This window comes from Triturus cristatus, chromosome 3_2 (genome assembly GCF_964204655.1).
Source record: "Triturus cristatus chromosome 3_2, aTriCri1.1, whole genome shotgun sequence".
NCBI classification, from domain to species: Eukaryota; Metazoa; Chordata; class Amphibia; order Caudata; family Salamandridae; genus Triturus; species Triturus cristatus.
In genome coordinates this window covers 1,132,949,378-1,132,970,564 of record NC_140584.1, presented here as the reverse complement: position 1 = coordinate 1,132,970,564, position 21,187 = coordinate 1,132,949,378, and the positions used below count along the sequence as shown (strand labels likewise).

Below are 21,187 nucleotides of genomic sequence, written 5' to 3'. Positions count from 1 at the left end.
TAAATAGGCAAGCGTAAGAGGGAGCAAACCTGGAACCCATTGCAGTACCGTGTATCTGCTGGAACCATTCACCGTCAAAAAGGAAAAAATTATTATCCAGGATGATGTTAATCATTGAGACAATCATCTCATTGTAGTCATAGAAACTTGCATCTTCTCTATCCAGGAAGGATTGAACTGCTTTAATACCAAAGGTCTTGTTAATACAGGTATAAAGACTCTCTACATCTAGAGTTACAAACATCAGGTCCTCAGACCAGTCAAAATCTTTGAATTTCATTAGGATATCTTTGCTGTCCCTTACATATGAAGGTAGATTAGGGACATATTTCTGGAGCTTAAGGTCAACAAATTCTGACATTTTCTCCGTGGGTGAGCCCACCCCGGAGATAATTGGTCTACCTGGAGGAAATTTCCCACCCTTATGCACCTTTGGCAATACATAAATGCATGGAAAATTTGGGCAATTCACCCACATGAATCGGCACTCATCTCATGAGGTCTGGTCGCAAAGAAATCCTTAAGTTTTAATGTCCTAGTGAATTTAAAAAGATCAATGTGTAGGTTTGCAAAGTCACCACCTTGTGTGGGGCAGAAATTAAGACCCTTACTCAATAAGTTTGTTTCATCATCATCCAAAATTTTATTTGAAAGATTTATGATTTTCAAATCAGTATTCACATTTTGACTAGTCATGGGGTCCCCTGTCATTCCAAGTCCACCCATAGCTACTTCTTCAATTTGGGCACTGCACCTGATTTGTTTGTCAAGCCTCCCCTTTTGATTATTCTTTGATCGCCTCCCTCTCCGCCTCTTTTTGTTTGGTCTCTTTTCTGTTGGAGGCGGCTGCTTATCCTGAGGTTGGCTAATTCTTTTTGGAAGGACGAGGCCCCCTCTTCTAAAGGGACGTCAGGTAATACATGGCTTGATGTGGAACTACCCAGTGAGGAAAGAGATAGGTTGCTGTTAGACCCTGTTTCCTCACTTATGTCTCTATCATCCCTTGTTCTTTTCTTGGTCACATCCTCAGTTCCCTGTAACCCATCAAATTTCTTGGCAAAGGTGTATATCCCCGCTTAGATCTTCAAAAGTCGGGAAGATTAGGATACGGAGTCCCCTTGGAATTTTGCCATTCTTCATGTACTGCTCCAAGGTGACTCCGTCTTTGCAAACCTACACATTGATCTTTTTAAATTCACTAGGACATTAAAACTTAAGGATTTCTTTGCGACCAGACCTCATGAGATGAGTGCCGATTCATGTGGGTGAATTGCCCAAATTTTCCATGCATTTATGTATTGCCAAAGGTGCATAAGGGTGGGAAATTTCCTCCAGGTAGACCAATCATCTCCGGGGTGGGCTCACCCACGGAGAAAATGTCAGAATTTGTTGACCTTAAGCTCCAGAAATATGTCCCTAATCTACCTTCATATGTAAGGGACAGCAAAGATATCCTAATGAAATTCAAAGATTTTGACTGGTCTGAGGACCTGATGTTTGTAACTCTAGATGTAGAGAGTCTTTATACCTGTATTAACAAGACCTTTGGTATTAAAGCAGTTCAATCCTTCCTGGATAGAGAAGATGCAAGTTTCTATGACTACAATGAGATGATTGTCTCAATGATTAACATCATCCTGGATAATATTTTTTTCCTTTTTGACGGTGAATGGTTCCAGCAGATACACGGTACTGCAATGGGTTCCAGGTTTGCTCCCTCTTACGCTTGCCTATTTATGGGTTGGTTCGAGAGGGAGCATGCCTGGAACAGAGATGCCTCCCCCTGGACCAACTACATCGTGTACTGGGGGAGGTATATCGATGACGTGATCTGCCTCTGGTCCGGGTCTATTGACCAACTTGATCAATATGTATCTTTTCTGAATACCAACATGTACAATGTCAAATTTACTATGATGTATCATAAAGAACACATCAATTTCCTAGATATTCAATTCTATATTAAACACGGACAAATACACAGTACATTATACAGGAAGGAGACTGCGTGTAACGCTGTGTTACACGCGACCAGTGCACATCCCCACTCTGTAAAGAAAAATATTCCCCTTGGCGAAATGGTAAGGGTTAGATGGAATTGCAGCGAGGAAGACATGTTTCATACACATATCAGTGACACTAAGAATAGATTCTTTAAAAGGGGATACGATCAGACTACTTTGGACAAAGCCGAACTTAGGGTCAATAAGATGAGTAGGAACATGACATTACAGGATAAACAAAAAATGCCTGGTATCAACACCAAAGCCAGGTTTATAACTCAGTACACCTCCCATAGTAATACTATTTTTAACATCTTTAGAAAACATTGGCACCTTTTGATGGGAGTTCCTGGCTTGAGAGATGTGATTAATAACAAACCATCTATTACATATAGAAAGGGTACCTCTTTAAAAAGAACACTTTGTCCTAGCTATATAACCACTCCCCAAAAAACCCAAACTTGGTTACCAGACAAACCTAAAGGATTTTTCACCTGTGGAATGTGTAATGTCTGCCCGTTGGGCAAGAACAAAACTTTTGTTTTTTGCTACAACAGTTCAAGACAGTTTGTGATTGAGAATTTCATAAACTGTAACACGACCTATGTGGTGTATGTCCTGGGATGTAGATGTGGCATAATCTATGTTGGGAGTACTATCCGTAACTTAAAACTCAGGATTCAGGAACACAGAAGGGCAATAAAAACCAATGACATCAGATACCCGATTACCAGCCATTATGCCAGGGAACATCCTGAGGATATGAATTTTTGGTTTCACGCCATAGAACATGTTCCGAAACCCAAGAGAGGCGGCAACAGGGATCTGTTGCTGAGACATAAAGAATCCAAATGGATCTGCCGCTTGAGAGCAACCAGCCTGGGGCATAACACGGATGGGGAAATGCACTATTTCCTATAGGTGAAGATACCTGGGGGTCACTACATTTAACATACTAGGTCCTCTCAATAGTTATCTGGTTTTCCTGCTTACCCTTGGAGGGTTTAACACCTTTGCCGGCAATGCCCGATATATTTAGAGCAATGTGATCCATATGATTTATGTGTTCTGACACCACATTGCAATATATGTTGGTCAATATGATTCCCCTCACACCCGCTGGACTGCTCCCCTTGCCTGTATTCTCTTTACTCTAAATCTCAGTAAACTATAAAGACTCATTAGTGGTGATCATATTACAAGTCCCTTTGGGTATACCAACTCGCCTATTATGTTCATAAGGCCTATCCGAAGGAGACTTTGAATGAATGACCATGTGCCCTCATATGTCTCACGGTCTTCTATGTCTTTTGGCTGATACTTGGTTTCATTCTGTCTGCCACGTCTTTCCCCTTCCTTTTTAAGTGGTGTTTTTCCACTGTTTGAAACTATATCGAAACATAAAATTCTATATACCAAGCCCGGCTGGGCATGGTAGTAATGTTTCTAGATGTTATATGTCCGATTGGACAGGCGACACACCCCATCCCTCTTGAACTCGAATTTATAATGGACTATTATCATATTGAATACACAATTTATTTTTAATGAAACTGATTGTGTAATTTAAAATAGAGCTGAACTGGGTATTCAATCGTATAGATATCATTGACTGTTACATGGTGTTTTCTTTTCTTTTACAAACATCGTGTAATTATTATGAGAGGCTTTAACGTCATTCTGCTCAAATCAATTCTAGCACATACATTTTTCATATAAAATTAAAAAATGGCCTTCGTATTTAGCGTAGATTTGAACGCCATGTTCACTTGGTTATTACCAATGTACTAATATTCCTAATAGTTTTACAAACCGATATGTAATTTCAATATGTCGCCTAGTAGTACGGGAATTTATTTTTGATATTTTAATGTTTTTCTAAAAATATACCGTGATGGTTACATTACCTCTGCCAATAGAATTTTACTTCGTACATTTCTGTAAACAATATAAACGAACGGATTTCGCGTTTAGTTCAGAGTAGACGTTGTGCACTTTTGGTTCTTCTAAATTCCTTTCGGATACTTTCGGATAAATTCCTATACTTGTACACCATTCCAAAATGGCGCCCATAGGTTGGAAATTCGGCTCGAGTATCGTAATAGCTATTTAAATACTTCCGGGTCCCGTTACGCGACATGAGGGCTGGGTCTATTTAAGATGCTCGACCTATGAGGCATGGTTTCGCCGGTAACCTGAGGAAGCGCCCGTTTCAAAGGTAAGACGGGAATCGTGTAGTGTATTTAGAAAGTGACATACTGATGAGATACCCTTGGGGCTTTTGGATAGAAAAGTAAATTGATGTTTCCACGTCAAATGGTTGTTTTTGGTGGTGTTTGCAATATTATCGTGGATATCGCCTCAATACAACATTCTTATCATAAACGATTTTAGGCGACATAGAACCGCTGAATCTTGATTTACAAAGACAGTTTGTTTGCCTTTTGTTTTCTATGGCGGAATCTATGTGACGGCTCTGTCACTTTTAGTATAATTACGAAGGAATTGTATAAATATGTCAATGTGAAATAGGAATAATTACGGTTTATAATTTATTGTATAATAGCGCTTTGTCAAAAGTATTAGAAACCTGGTTTCGGTCTTTGTGGTGTCTAATGGACATATATGTCATACGATAATATCGGGTCTTAGGCTTTGGATAAATATATAATGGGAGATATAGGTTGTCGCATCCATTGACATTGGGCCAGAACACTAATATTAGGAGATGCGATTAAGAATGGGTTTTTGTGTTACATTATGAGATTAAGAATGGATATGATATTTTCCGTTTCGTGTTGTTTCTTTTAGAAACATGGAGCCTGCACATTGGGCCTAAATACACAACAACAGGGTTGTTTTAATTTTACATATGCTACCTATGGACTGAACTAAGAGTCCGACCGTTATTTGAACTATCCGGTGACGCACATATGATCGTATTTGTACACACACCTTTCAGCTACTTGGAGAGGTAAGGTGTCTTTCGCTTTCTTATGAAAAGCTCTTGTTACTCGCGCTTTTTTCTCTTGGATTTCAATCCTTCATGCCCACAGGAGGCCTTAATAATTTTTTTTTAAAAATTCATTCTTACCAGGTTACATACCAATTTATATGAACAAATATACCATTTGGAAGCTGAACATTTTTGAAATTCGTGGAGGTCATTTCTTAAAAACATTCTATGGTAAGAATTGGCATATGAACAAAAATATTTTTTCCTGTATTAGGGTGTTAGTCATATAAATCATTGCTATTTGGTACCTATAAAGACCCATTTCTTGATCATAAACCTATTAGCACACTGACAGATGAGGTTCCTAGACATAAACATTAAATGGCACTTTCTGTCTAAAATATTGGACTTCATACACACTTAGGCAGGATATATATGTGTTTTTTGTGAAAGTTTTAACTCTTGTTTTATATGTATATCTGACTAATATGTCCTGATCTTTTTTAAAAATTGTGTGTAATGTATTTATATGTGATGTTATATTATATTTGTATATTTTCTCCGTTGTTTCTTCATTATTTGTATGGAAACATATAGTAATGTCACTTATATATGTATTATTAGTAAGGTAGTTTGTTGTGTTTCATGTTGTATATGATGTGTTTTATACATATGTATGTTTTTTTTTGTATTCTTTCACAGCCCTGACGAAGTTCGTAAAGAACGAAACGCGTTGGCTGAGTCTGATTTTTCTGAGAGTTGAATAAGAATAAAAGAACAACAATTGGAATATTTGAAAAGACTTTTCCTTTGGTGCACAGTCCCTTTGTAAAAAAGTTTGTATATCTGGTTTTCCAGTAGAGCATAAGTACGGCTCGCTCTGGACGTGCCTTTGCACCTACTAAGAAATTGTATATTGATCTCGGATTTGGTGTGCTTAACATTGGTCAGCCGTACGTTTTTTTTGTTCATAATGCTCAAATAAGGAACGAGAATAAGTCAGGAGTGTGGCCTTGCAGTTGGAGCGGTTGACCTGGAAGCAGAGGAATCGGGTTCGTGTCTCGAGAACGACGCTCAACACCTTGCGATTCTGGGCAAATAATCTCCCCCTGCATAACAAAAATGAAAGTGTCCGTCTGTAACAAAACTGGTGCTCATGTAAAGCGCTCCGATATCTTCAGGTCTAGTTGGCTCTATATAAAACGCTAAAAAAAAAAATGGAACAGAACACTTTTAAGAGGAAAAGGATAGGGTACAAATCCTTTCGACTGTTGTTTAAAGACGAGAACAGTCCAAACCAAAACAAGGAACTGCACTCTCTTAAAGTGAACTTGGTTCTGATAAATGGAACATTGTGTTCATCGGTCCGTCGATAACCTTTGGAGCCCGCACCCTCTATTAACCTCCGGTCTCATGAAATAAGTGATATTTGGCAGTTCTAGGGGTAGCCACGGCTTCCTGTTCCAAGATTCTTACAAGTGTGGAATTAATGTGTCCAAACCTGAGCCGCGTGTAAGATCGAATCCGAGCGGCGAGAAGCTGTGCCAGAGGGGGGCGCTGTGAGGATGGAGCGTAGCGGAGACTGGAAACACACATGAAAGGCGCCCCGACTTCATATAACGATACTTCATTTTAAAAACAATCAGAGATAAAATGAGAAACAGCAGCTGCGCTGACAAGAATGGAAAGGAAGTTCCTACTTGTAAAACGAGGCATGACAGCTTGCCCAAGGCTGGCCGTTTTCTGAGCCAAACTATAGATCTGAACGTCATTTGTGATTGGGGCTTTGAGCTGACCAGAAAAGCAAACCAAAAAGGCTCTCACAGTAGGTACTAATGGCGAAGACCAGTATTTTATGCTTCGTGGGAATTCATTTTTAAAAACTTATTACAAAGCTATCTCAAACAGATACGACATTAGTTGTGAAATTCTACATCACACACGTGTTTCTTATCCCCAAAAACATGAGTCTTTTCTTCAATAATAAGGCCGTGATCCGATGAAAAGTATTAAATGTAATTTTTATTTACAAACTCAAATGAACATGGAATGTGCACAAACTCTTTGATGAGTTCTGAAGAACAGAATTAACAGAAAATCAAAAGGTGTCAAATTATAATTTAGCAACAGAAATAGATGGATCCAATGTACGCACGGGTAGCATGGAGTTTCTTGAAAAGTTAGACTTAAAATTGCACTTGATCTCAAGTTGGCTGCCCTCCTCAATGGTTATGATGGGTCCCTTTGAAAGCACCCCCCCGTAGGGCACCCCCAGTTTCAAACTGGAGTATATGGAGAGCGGACCAAACGTGGGTCCTCAAAGCGCATTGCACTATAGTTCTCAGTTGCGCTCAGGTCCAGCGTCTCCACAGGAAAAAATCTCGATCACGCTCATTCTGTGGTTGCTCAAGCTAGAACATCTCCCAAAGGCAGTGGTGGCTGATTCATTTTAAAACTTAGTTGGGGTGAGGGGTATGCGTAGCACACACAAGCATATACATTCACTGTCACCCTTCCACACGCACACACATGCACTTACACATACCAACCCATTCACAAGCACAGCATACACATGCACCTTCATTGGAGCGCTTACTTGGGGACCAAGGGTGGTAGGAGAGAGAAGCACAGTGGCCCGGGATGCAGCTGGAGGCTTTGGGCCAGGCAACAGGAAGATCCTGTCGCCTCCTCTCACTGGGTATCCTTTAGTGTCACTCAATGACAGGAGGACCTTTCCTAATTCGTTTCAGGGTGGGGTGGGGGATCAGTGAGGCTTGCTCGTCCCACTACACTCTAGGACGAGTTGGAAAAAGTGTGGAGCGAGGCCTCGATGATAGCCTAGGACACTTCAAGGGCAGGGACCTAAATCGTCCAGTGCTTTCAGACACTTCCCCTTGTTCAACAAGGGGAGGATCCTCACAGGGCTTTCCTGGGTGGATTATGTCACTGCCCTCAGGGCGGTGACATCTTCAGCCCAGCACACATCAGCTCAGGCTGCCAGGTACTGGTGTATTAGTGCACGTGAAGCATGAGTGTTTCATCTCGACAGTATGAGTGTCTGCCAGGCTGACTCCTACTTTTTGCCAAACAATGAATTAATGTTTGGAATGAAAATATCCTGGGAAAGTTAACCATGTTCAAAGCTGGGATATTTGAACTGATGTGGATGAATGCGTAACTCTTGTGAAGTCACTTCGCCCTTTAGGCTCTGACTCCTTGGTAATCTTGTGTTGTTTTAAACTGTACAATCTGCTCGATGGGGACTGTGACATTACCTGCACTGTGACAGATGGGGGATGCATGCACTGGAGAGAAGCGTTTCTTGGGAGAAGCTTATGTAGTGACTCATGTGGCATGCAGCCATATAAAAATCTCGAAGGGGATAAAAACTGCTTCACCACTGATGAGGAGAAGGCATAATACCACAACCTACAAACTGCTGCCGAGCAATGAACAGAGTAACCTGAAACTCAAACAATTCCCTGGAATTTTGTGCTCAGAAATATATGGAGGGGGCTCTTCTCTGGCGATAAATGCAGATTTAACAGCTTGACTGTACTGAAAGACATAAGCATGACTTTAACGTTAGTTCACTAGCCAATTATGGCAGTACTCTTCATGGGAGTGTTTTTGGTATTCCTTTCACAGGTTACATTTGGGTACCAGCATGGTGTCTCTGGTAGTGTGTCCAGGGCCGGTGGGGTAACTCGGGTGCATGGTCAGGCACCAGCATAATTTCGGCACATAATTTACATGCATATTTAGTTGAACATGTAATCTCTTTATCGTCTTTCACCAAGCTCATTTGCAACTGTTTTGATTACATTTTGCAAGACACTACACCATGCAGAAATTAACAGTCACCATTTTTCCTCACTTCATCATGGAAAAAGGTATTCAGGTATTGTACCAGAGTATGGGGACCTCGAGTGTGGAGAGGAAGCCTTTTCTTTTGATTCAATGCCTGAATTCTAAAGGTCACGAGGTCTTTGGCCGTCTTCATGAACTCAGCGGTGAGGAAGTGCAAAGTTAGAATGAGTATGAAGTCTAAATGAGAAAGCTTGATCTGCACTACCTTCCAGAAGTGACCACGGTCATTGAAAGATGTCACTCTGGGAAGAGGGTGCAGAGGTGTGGAGCGACAGTTTTGTGACAGAGTTACAAACATTGACATTCTCCCGCAAGTTTGAGAAGATGCTAAAGGGAAAGAAAAAGGGACCAATTTCTGATAGCTGCAATATTGAAAATATAAGGGATGACCTCTGGTACAAAGGCAACCCCAATCTGAATGAAGTTTTGGAAGCTGCAAACAAAATTGAGCACTTTATAACTTGTGTGAAGGAGATAAAGAAGGAAAATGGTCAAACAAAGAAAGTACCAGTATCCAGCAGAAGTTACCAGAAGGCACTCCTAAGGGGGTTTCCAAGGAAAGTACTACCAATGTGGCAACATTGATCATTTTTCTAACCGTGTATTTCGTGCTTGGAAGGCAGTGTGCAAGGTGTATGGAAATAAAACACACTGTAAAAACTGTAGGCCAAAAAACGTTAAAAAGGGAAATGTTAAAGAGGTTAATTTAGATAAACTCTTGAGGTGGTGAGCTGGATTGCAGAGAGATTGTTTTGCAGGTGAACGGTGTTAGCAAAAACTAGGCCTTTGAAGAAGACTTACGTATGTATGTATGTATGTCCAGGGGTGCAAATTCACTAACCCTTCAGGAGTTGTTCACAAAGAAAAAATGCAGAGTAAACTGTTCAAACCCAACATCAGACCTCAAGCCTACGTTAGACATTAAGCTTAAGCGGTACTTTTAAAGGTGATTTAGAATAAAAAGGAAGACTCGTAGCGGAAAATATTTATGTATCAAGAAATGGGGAAAGAATCATTAGCTGGTTTCATCAGAAAGATGGGTCTGATGCTAGATCCGAATAGTGATCCTCCCATGAAGTTGAAAGAACTAGCTGGTATCAACAGTATAAACTGTGACGATGGACATGAAGAGCAGTTGTATTTTTTGTGTTTATGGAGGTTTTAGTGACCAGCTAGGTTATTTAAAAGGTTACCTGCACAAAATTAGGTTGCAAAGAGGTACTTTTAACGAAAAAGAGATTGTGTACTTAGGTTACATGATTACAGGTTAGGCGCATAAAATCCTCTTGGGTCTACAAGTGCCAGGCCAGGATGAATTGGTGAAGTTGACCAAATATTACATTAAGTTTGTGCCACAGTTTGCTAATCGAACAAATAGTAGGAGATAATTGCCTAAGGGGGGAGTAGACATTATGTGGTCTCTGGATTATGGCAGAGACCATTAATTGCAGTGGAGCAGCACCCAGTTTGCAGAGTTTTGATCCGAGAATAAAATCCACCTTAATTACAGAGGCCTGTTTAAAGGGATTGGGAGCTGTGCAGAGACAATGGGAAAGTGAAGATGAGCACTAGATCATGTTTCTCTTTGAAAGGCCCAGAATTCAATTATTCCATTACTGAAAAAAGAAGCCTCAAGCATATTTTGGGCAGTGAGGAAGTTGCAGATGACCTTATGGGGGTAGCAGAGTGTGATCGACTGACCATAAGCCTCTGAGGGAAGTGTTCACTCAAAGCGACATTGACGCAGCATCAAACAGAATATGCACATGGGTGGTTTTGCTGCAGGAGTTTGATTTTGATGTGATGTATATTTCTGGAAGAAGCAACTGGGCAGCAGACTGTCTCTCCAGATTAGTCAAAAAAGATAGCTTGGACTTGGAGGAGGACACTTAGGAGGAGATGGAATAATTTAGGGTGTGCCAAGTCTTGGATGGTGACATAAGAAAAAAAGAGTGGACAGAGTTGGTGGCTGCAGATTAGACATTGAAGGAAGTTTTAGTCAGGTTGAGAGAAGGCTGGGCTGGAAATCTAAAGCCAGAGTGCAGGACGTTTTGGGGCATCAGGAAACAGTTTGAAGAACACGGTAGACTGGTATTTATGGGCAACAAATTAGTGCTGCCTGAAAAAGACAGGCAAACTTTGATGAAGTTGGTGCATCAAGGACTCTTACGGATCGGCACAACAAAAGAAAAGCCTGATTTTAGATGGTGTTGAATGTGCGGGTAAAGACAACAGTTAGGAGCTGCATAGAGTGTCTGTACAGTAACAAGATACATAAGACCAAGGTTCAGCCGAGGACTGTGATGAGCGTGCCTGAGAACCCTTGGGAAGACATAGCTCTCTCTGGACATGCAGGGGACAAATGTAGGCAGTGAAGGTTAACATTTCATTATGTTAACTGACATTTTCTCAAGGTGGCCAGAGATATGCATCACAGGTGGCAGCGAGATGCGCAATGTAATCATGTAATCATGATCTTCTGAGAGGTGTTCAGTAGAGAAGACTTGCACAACGCAATTGTGGCATACTGTCAGGTTAGTTTAGTCCGAGATGGAGGAGCTTTTAAAGGGAAAGGGGCATTAGGCACAAAAAGAAGTGCTCGCTGTCACCCTGAAGCAGATGGGATGACAGGATATATGGCCATAATTGTTTATTTATGTTTTTTTAAAGTCTTGGTCTAGGTCTTTTTTCCCATGGCTCCATATTTTTGTAGGTGGCTAGAAGCTGGGCCAAAAAAGGAGCGTTGAGGGGGAGACTATTGTATTAAAAAACAAAACAATGGTGAATTACAGTTTGCTTTTAAAGACAGTAAAATATTGACGAAAGAACAAAGTAAACGGAAAGAAAGGGTAGGTAATGGAAGACCGTGACCGACGTGGTCTTAAGAATGGGCAGGAGAGAGTGAGGTAGTTCCGCTGGGGGACGTGGCATAGTTAACAATGAAGAGTGGACGCTCCAGTAGTCGCGACAATAGACATTGCTGTGTATAAAATGGGTAGGACAAATAATGGTTGAGGCAGCTCACTTCAATGTTAACAAAGGACACTCAAATGATGGTGGTAGAGATAGCAGGCACTGTTAGGTTAACACTCGAGTGGCAACATTATGGCAGCAGCATCCATTTCATTGTTGACTACCCTAAATTTGTATGTCCAGAGACGTTGCGGTTATGAACGGAGAGGTGAAGCTTTGGTACATTAGATGAAAACCTCAGAGGCAAGGTTGGCTGATGCTATGGTAGACCGGCTTGAACAGAGCTGGATCTTTTTAACTTGTTTCAAAGATAGTAAAAGCAAACAGTTCAGGACGGTTTTCTCAAATGTTCAAACTACATGGGTAATGTACTGCTGCGGAGCCCCAAAGAAACAAGGCTGAAAGACAGCACTGACGTGACTCAGTCTTCCGACGCAAGCAATCATATCAGCTATTGGAGTGTGCATCCAAAAAGGCTACATTACTGCAATCAGATTTTCTACTCAATTTTTTTGTTTTTTAGGATACTGGTAGTTACTTGTACAGGGATAGACGTTTTAACTTACTGCAACCCTTTCTTTTGTGTCAGCAAAGTCTCTAGAAATGCATATATTCCAACAGAGCACTTAAATGAGGACAACAGATTCACAGGGGTCAACATTAGCAGCTCCTTGCAAACAGTAAGCCTGAATGTAAGGCAGTCCAGAAAAATTGAAAAACAACTCTACTATTGATACGGTTATCTATACTAAAATGGAGTATTAACAGCAGGAACAGTGCCAGCATGCACTGCATGACCTGCACATCCCCTTAGTGGGGAACCAACCCATTAGTAAGTGGTTTATCCCCAACATTAGTGTTGAAATCTTACAGCTCGAGTTCTAGGGGCCTGCCATGATCTTCAAGACATCAACTTGTTTTCCCTAGGAGTCCCTCTGGTAAAATATTGATGCAAAGATAATGAAGGTGCAGAACAGATATTTTTTTGCAAATAACACACTCTCAGGTTTTTCTTCAGGCTAGGGGCGGAAGAGATGAGATGTACGCAGAGTGTCACTAATGGGAGATATCCCTGAAAACAACTCTAGCCGACCATGTAAATACAAAGCTCCAGGAATGCAGGGGGCAGACTAATCTTACAGAAAGCACTTTGAAGGTTCCTTCTTTAAATTGCTGTCCACTTTTGCTATTTCGAGAATCCACACTTCTGAAGAAGGTACAGTGGCAGACACATGAGGGATGTACTGAGTGTGCACAACCTAGAAAAAGCAACCCATTGACCCAACCATTGCACTCTGTGGAGTGGATGCACAGGGTCTCATGTATCGCTTGAGGAAACCCCCAAACGAGAAGGGACCCCAGGCCACCATCTGTATATGGAGGGGGTTTGTTTGCATAGGAGATGATGATATGGCAGTGGGCATGCATCTTCCTAGGGGCAGCCCGCCTTTGGCCCTTGAAAGGCGGAAGGGGTGGGTGAGCAGGAGCAGTGCAGTCTAGAACTCAAGTGTCAGGGTGTGGCACAATAGCAGTAGAAACACCAGTTCCTTGTGTGTGGCTTGCATGTTCTTCTGCGCATGCACTGTTACAGCCCGCACCCGGGCAGGAGAACACATTTTTTGCTCAAAAGTGAAGTGAACTCTTTCTTTCTGCCACTGGCGCTTGCAGTTCTGATCCAAGTGCATTCATACCCTACAATGTGACCCTTAGTATGTTACTCAAAGCCCGTGGAATACTGACTCAAACCAGCAATCGCCATCCTCAAGCATAATTTGGCATTCGAAGCATTTGCAAATCTGGGGCTTTACTGTGCCCCATTGGTCTCCTTCTAATATTGCCTGTCAAAACACGGGAGCCATGTGTCTCTCTCTTTCACCATGAATGCTCCACTTAGACAACCACAATAGCCAAAAGCCAAAACATTTAATTTCAAGTAATCAAGATTCCATTCTGACCATAATCGAGATGGTGCACAGCATGTGAATCTCGAATAGTTCCATACTGCCTAAATGTGGTCTAGGATATTCTAACCGTGGCTGGAGCAGACTCCGGGCATGAGTTCGCTGCATGTACTTGCATTCCTGTGTTTACGGCAAGCGTCAAGGACACCAGGGGGCATGAACCAACCCCAAGGCAACAGCCTAGCACTCAGAAGGCAGAAACTGCTCGGAAAACGTTTAACGGGCATCTGAGGAAACTGTAAAATGCAACCTACTTTGGCTATTTTTCAGCTATTGTAGTTTAATTAAATGAAAAAATGATCTAAACGTAGGTATTTCTGTTGGCTAATGCCTTGGTAGGATTAGGCCCAAATACAAAGATGCTCAGTTGGGCATCACCGACAAATGTCTTGCACTATGCTCATTATTACAGCAGTAGAGCGTATATAACGGATGTGAATATTTTGCAATAGTAAACACATTTTACACATTCTGGAAGACTGGTTTAAATATTAGTGTTATGCATTCGCAAAAGACCTGGACGAGCCAAAGAAGGAGAACCCCTTTGAGCTCAGAGAAGGCTTTGCAGCTTCAGGTTCTGTTCTTCGACAGGCATACACAATATGTCTACTTATGAACGCTGCCTTTAGTTTGTCAGCTTGGAGCTCCCTATTTGAGAGATAATTATACAGTGTAGAACCCTTTGCCCCCATCAATGTCAATAGCAGTCTTCCCTGTGGCGGATCAACATCTAGGTGAACATTGATAGTCGCTGCAAGATTGTTCGAAGGCATCAAAAGGCACCTGTGTTTCATGATCTTAATTATTTAAAAAGCAGTCCATTCAGCAAGGACTTTGGCCAATGGTCCAAGTTAATTAGATGGTTCCAGGCACATGCCGCAGCTACTTTGCTGATCTCAGAGGTACCGCCCCGAGGCAGGTGAGGATGCAACTGAAAACCAGAAAGCACCAAAAAGACTTGGATTTGGCACAAAGCCTGCAAGCTACCAAAATTCAGCCTTAGTGTTCTAAAACAGATTCTGTATAGGTGACTTCACCTCCTCTAAAATAAAACAGCTAAACAATAAAAAGCCAGAGCCCGTTAGTCTCTATGGGCAGACTGGTGACCGAGTTGTCTGTCATCGTATGTGCTGTATCTCTTCACGTGGATCCGGCGCACTCTGTCTCGAAGTTCCAGCCCTTCGTCCTCCTCGCTATGCGATGCCTGGCTTCGACTGCGGCTGGTAGCCTCCAGTAGGGAGTTATCTGGTACTCGAGGACTCTCATACAGCAGAACGTTCAGTGTTTCCTCATAGATTCGAGCTTCAGGAAACTCCACCTGGGGATGGCAAGACAGCACATTTTATTTTGTATTTATTTTAGATGTTTTATTAAACTGAAAGCAAGCCTCAAGGTCATTGGAGCACGTTACAAAAAATAAAAACAGGAGAACAAAAAAAACCTTTCCGCAACAATTTCCCAAAACAAATAATTGTTAGCTAAAAAGAATTTCAGAACGGTCGTTTTGGAGCGTAGAGAGTAATACTAAGCAGAAACATTATATACTTTAACCTTTGTTTTAGATATCTGTACAAAACAATGAGCAGCAAATGAATGTGTGAACAGATTTATAAATATTCAATTATTTCAAAGATCTAAGAAAATATGGCCCAATAGATACCAGAAGTAGCAGGAGGCAATAGTGAATGCTAAGGCAGGAGACACACTATTATTCTCACCAGTATGGTGTAGAGCTTTCTAGCACAAACTCTGTAGGGCAGAATCTGTGTCTACTAGGGGCAGGTCGTAAGGGGGCATGGGAGTTGCAGATAAAGGCAGGAGGCCAGTTTGGAAGGTGAGAATAACCAGAGGAAACCTGCAAAAAAGGGTGTGAGATGCCAAAAGATCGGGAGAAGTTTAAAATCTTACCTAAATCCAGATAGGGCCTTTGCTTCAAAATGTATTTTGTGCAGACTTCCCATATTGTGCAACTAGTAACCCAATCAGGAAAATAAAAACGGAGATGCCCAAGAGACCGTGACAGGCGGACATCTGGGCTGATTGAAGGCAAACAGCTCAATGAAAGTCATGACAACGAACAAGAAAGGGGTGACCCCAGGGAAGTAGGCAATAGCATAAAATACTTAAAAATGTGAAGTTCACAAAGGAGGAGCCTCCCTCAGTGCGCCCCTACGCTTCCGCAGATGTGATGCGACAGCCGTTTGAGAAGAATGAACACTGATTTGGATTGCCAGCCTTGTGTTTAAAATGGCAATCACTATCCTCATGTAAACATTCGTAATCATCATCCTCGTATTAAAAATGGCAACTGCTATCCTCATGTTAAAAATTGCAATCGCCATCTGCATATTAAATATGGTAGTTGATATCCTCACATTAAATTTGGAAAATCGCCATCCTCATTCAAAAAGAACATTCAGAATCCAGATAAATGTAACGTAATGCCATGGTGGAATGTTATCATTATCCCAACCAGACATCTACGCTCCACCTCCCTCTTCCTTGCAGACATCCTGAAATCCGCCAAGGCAACAGCGGAGGACACTCCTACTCACACCTGGCGGCCAAAGCTGGGAATGACCTTCCCCTGCACATTCGAAATGCCTCATCACACTGGGAATTTACGATAGGACTCGAGACCTGGCTGTTTGATACAACAGAGCACCATGAAGCAGCTAGCAACTCCAGCGTCTTGAGACCCCCACAGGAGGTTTGCCGCGCTTTAGAAATGACTGATTGATTGATTGATTGATTATAATGTATAGAAAATAGATTTCCAAGATGACTTCCCAGCAATATTACCTATGCCAGAACTTGTGCAGCAACAAGTAATGGCAAAGCCAATATACCAGCAAGTGGTGGATGGCGGGAGGTCATATTTTTTGTACCCAGGTTCCACTTGGCTTGGTCAAGGGCAAACATTAAGGGGCCCATTAGGATGGCGGACGGACTTCAGTCCACCCGCCATCATTGCGGTGCTGAGACCGGATCGCCCGCCATTATAATGACCCCCTAAGACTTTAAACACGACAATCCCCATCATATCTTAAAATTTGCCAAGGGGTAAATCTCATCTCACTGAAACAGAGAACGCAACACAACACATCTATTTTCTTTCTATAAAGAATGGAGTACATCACAAATTAAACACACTGATGCAGGTTTGACTTCAGTAACACAGAGGAGTGTGTCTTACTACTGTAGCGCTAATAAAGAGCCAATGTATAAACGTAAAGAGGATCTACTGTTTATATCTTTATGATTCAGCTGTAATCAGTTCACATCAAATCAAGGCTTCAATCTCTACTATTCATACAATTCGTTATCTTGAAATCACAACCATTGTACAATATCAAGCTTCTTTTCTTCACTAATTATATTCATCTTTTAGACATACACCTATCTTAGTTTATCGACATGCCCACTGTTCTACCTAGATTAATGCAAAACTACAGGAAAGCATTAGTTCTTTCCAAAGACGTCTCTACTTGCCATTTAAGATAAGGCTCTGCAAAACCCGGAACGAAGAAATTAGTTACTTATTTATTACAACAGTTCTCCAGTCTTGACACCTTTCATATATTCACCTGCTTGAATAGGGTGGGAACCCCAGCTAATTTTAAAAAGCAGTGAACAGTGTTAACCAATGTTGCAAAAATCCAATAGCATTTGCAGTGTCTGTTTTAATGTTATACAGGGCATCGTCCATGTGTTTGCCGAACAGGATAAGTCTGTCAAGTGGCAAGGGAGGATCTTATGGAAGGAAAATTGTAAACCTCTGCCTTTCTTGTCTCACTAGAACAGCTGCTCCTGCCATCCTATACCCACTGATGTGTTGATGATGGCTGCAGGAGTTTGTGTTCCCACCTTGACGAATGCCTGGCAGCCTCTCTCTTGCCTTCAGGGATGAAGTTAATCAGTGGTGAGATGTAATGCCACATCTGGTGATCACAGCAGCCCAAACCTGATAAATAGTTTGAAGCTTTGATCAATGTTCCTACCACTGGACTAACTCTCCAGACCCAATTATCTATCAGTGGCGATCTCAGTCAGGAGGAGACAACAATGGGGTGACTAGGTTTTTAGATCCCTGTTGGGCAGCTGACATATTAACAGAATCTGGCAGGCTAGGCTCAATCGGGGCATGTGTACTTATTTTACAAATGTGGTACCACCAACAGGACCGAAGCTTCCATCTTCATCAATTTAAGGTCTTCTGACTATACAAAATAGAGAATTGATTTTGACCTTGTGGCTAACCATGGCTGTTCCTTTAAGTAGTAAAGGAAGCACTGCTGCTCCATCGAAGCCATTGGAATACTGAATCTTCAAGAAAACCTTACAAAGCATTACAGCAGGCTATATCGTTCAGAGGGGATTCTGGTTGAATGACTGATTGGTCATCCTCTTTGGGTAAGATATAGTCGACCAACTATTAATTGCCTTGGAGGTCACCTTCATCTTTCAAATGCGAATACTGGTATGAGTCTTTGTCCACCATGTTCTTGAGTGTTGGTGGCATCACTGGGTGACAGACAGCTCTGCGAGGTGTCACGAGCAGCACAGAAGGCAAAACAGGAGGTGGCGGGGTTGGAGGTAGAGGAGGCATGGATGGAGCAACCAATGAGGCCGACGCTGGATGCCCGGCAGTCTCTTGATGAAGCAACCTTTTAAAAGTAGCCATCATCTGCTGCAATGTTGTCAAAACCACAACTGGCACCTGCATGACTTCTGGTTTCTTACAGCAATGACGAGGTCAATAAGATGGAGGAGGATTGTCAGCTATGAAGGTCTGTGGCTGATCCCAATACTCTGGGTAGATTTCCTATTCATTTAAGTCCAGTTCCCCAAACTCAGGGACATGAAGCATATCCAAATGTACAGAACTATATGTTACCTCCTCGATATGTCTTAGTCGCTGGAATTTCCCTCCACCTCAGATTCCAAAATCACTGTGGGTGGACTAGCTGTTCCTTCTTCGGTGAAAAGGAAACTGGTGTTGAAAAGTCCATTGTTGTCAGAGCTGTCGTCGATACCGTAATAGACAGCAATCCCAGGCTGGCCGCTGCAAGAGGACTCATGGACTGGGACTGTGTTGACATCAACTATGATCTTGCAGTGTTATAATCTGATATGTTAAGGTGAAACGCTTCAGCGTGTTGATAAAATACACTTTTATGAATTTTGAAGAGTGTCTCATATTTTTGCATGATTGGTGTAAGATGTCTTTAAAATAAAGTTGTTCTCAAAGATAAGTTACACAGAAGACATTCTTTATTTCCTTGCCATTACTTTAGTTTAAGTTTAAATAACTGCTTGCCTCTTTCTGAATGTTCCTGCTCTGTCAAGTAAATGGCAGCCCAGTTCTGGGGTTCACCAGTGGGCCACATATAACGGTCAGGAGGGCTGCATACAGCCCCCAAACCATAATTTGAGTATCCCAGCTTTATAGCCCTACCTTCTCTCACCACCTTCTGCAAAGGCTTAAAAGTAGAGGTGAGGAAAGGTTTTCATTTGCAACCTTCAGGATTTAAAATAAAAAAATAATGTATTGCGGACATTAAAAAAATTGTAATTGCAGGATAAATTCATGTGATATTGGGTGTTGTGGAAAACTATGCATGGAAGACACACTTTTGTAGCTGGAAAATGCTTCTTAAAATCAACCAAGAAACTTTGCCTTTGACAAAGTTTTACAAACTTCTTAACTTCAGAAGTTCAGGAGATTGTTCCAGGGGCAAAGATGATCTCTGTTGCAAAACATTTCTGCTGAAATTCTAATCTTGAATACCTACACCTTAAAGACACATCTATAAAAAAAAAAGAATTTTCAAAGAACTTTTGTTACCTGGTAGGTTAACACGGCTCCTCCTGACTACGTTTTGTCCTATCTTGTTCAAGTACTTCAAATGTTAAATGTGAAATATTCTGCTCCTGATTAACTAGACTGCATTTTGAGAAATAAACTTGGCACTTGTGTGCTTGAAGGCTGCCTTAATGTATAAAATCATTCCTTCATTTAGTCATACAATACATAACATGCGCATGAAATGGAGGAAGCTGGCCAGGTCGGGTACCGATTTTGAAAAAGAGGCAACCTGGTTTTTTAAAAATTGAGTTTTAAAGTTTGCTGATACGTAATGTGGTCTAGCAAGATAACATTTGTCATCCCAAACTAAAATATCACGTTACAAAAGACAGAAACAGAGCATAAACATTGACATTTCAATCAGCAAGGGCCAAAATTGTCAACAGGCTGCCAAGGGGCAAATTCCCCTATGTCACCACTTCTATAATGACTTACATAAATTGTGTACCTCTGAAAAAGATGCATCCTTTTACCAAAGCATTGGTGTGAAAAAAGTTCTACACTGATGCAAAGCACACACATGCTGGCTCACCCCTGTCCCCTACTGGTAGCCCTTACCTTAGTTTGCTTCTTTTCAGTGGCATAGACGATGGACGTGCAGCAGACCTCTGCCAGCTTCCTCCCTTGTCCATAGAACGACCAGCAGCAGATCTCATCCCCAATCACATCCTTAATGAACAGAACTCGCCCATTGAAGCGCAAGGAAAGCTTGTCGAAGAGCTCAATGTTCTTTAGCAAATGATCATCAGAGTTGCTTTAACAAAAGAAAGAAAAGGAACATCAGGGGTATCGAACGGCCGCTAGAGTCAATGCAGGCTCACGTGTAAAGGAACCACAGAAAATGGTCAGCCCTTCTGAAAACACCCTTCATACCCACCCACCATGGTACTGCTTTGTAAGAGGGAAATCAGTTTTTGGGGGGGAGGAGGGAGTAAAATAATGCAGAAATACTCACAACTTTGAGACTAAAGTTGCTATGACAAAATGTGGTAAATCATTCTATTCAATGGTAACTACACTATAGAAGGGGTCAACAAAGTTTAGGGTGAACAACAGGCCTAGAAAGGTGTTCAGTTGCATCAGAAAAAATATCTGCCCTCTGGTCAGAGTTCGCAAAGCTAGCCTCTCACCATCACTTTGTCAGAGTGGACCAAGATATCATTTGTGGGTCAAAATGTACAGTGTATAAATCTTAAATACCATAACATAATGGTATGACTTCAATGCTCCTGTGGTTGTGTTTATTTTAACAAAGTGCTTTTAGTTGTTAAAGGTATGTGCAATCTACCTAGTGAAAGAGCGTCAGGGTCAGCATACTAAAAGGAAAGTTGCAACAGATCAGATTGGCTACACACTTAGCTTAATGCAGGAAGTTCTGTAAGCAACACTGAAAAAACATACAGTTATTCACTGGAGAAAGGCGTGGAGTTGGAAAGACCAGAGAGAGCTAAAGTCAACAAAAGTAGAAAAACAATGAAAAGTTTGGTACTACAGACTACACTCAGTGGTAGGGAAGAAACAACAACAAATGTATACCACTAATGAGAGGAATATC

At 41.6% G+C, this 21,187-nt stretch overlaps 1 protein-coding gene across 1 annotated transcript in view; it reads right to left on the bottom strand.

The window, feature by feature from the left end:
* Window positions 1-6,961: 6,961 nt before the first annotated feature.
* TNFAIP1 (TNF alpha induced protein 1) overlaps window positions 6,962-21,187 on the bottom strand; it is a 96,284-nt gene continuing 82,058 nt past the window's right edge. Inside the window, exons 6-7 of the mRNA XM_085649945.1 lie at window positions 20,191-20,386; window positions 6,962-15,081 (exon numbers count right to left, since the gene is read on the bottom strand). Of these exons, the coding sequence (XP_085506071.1) occupies window positions 14,845-15,081; window positions 20,191-20,386 (433 nt within the window). The 3' untranslated portion in view covers window positions 6,962-14,844. The remainder of the gene's footprint in view (window positions 15,082-20,190; window positions 20,387-21,187) is intronic.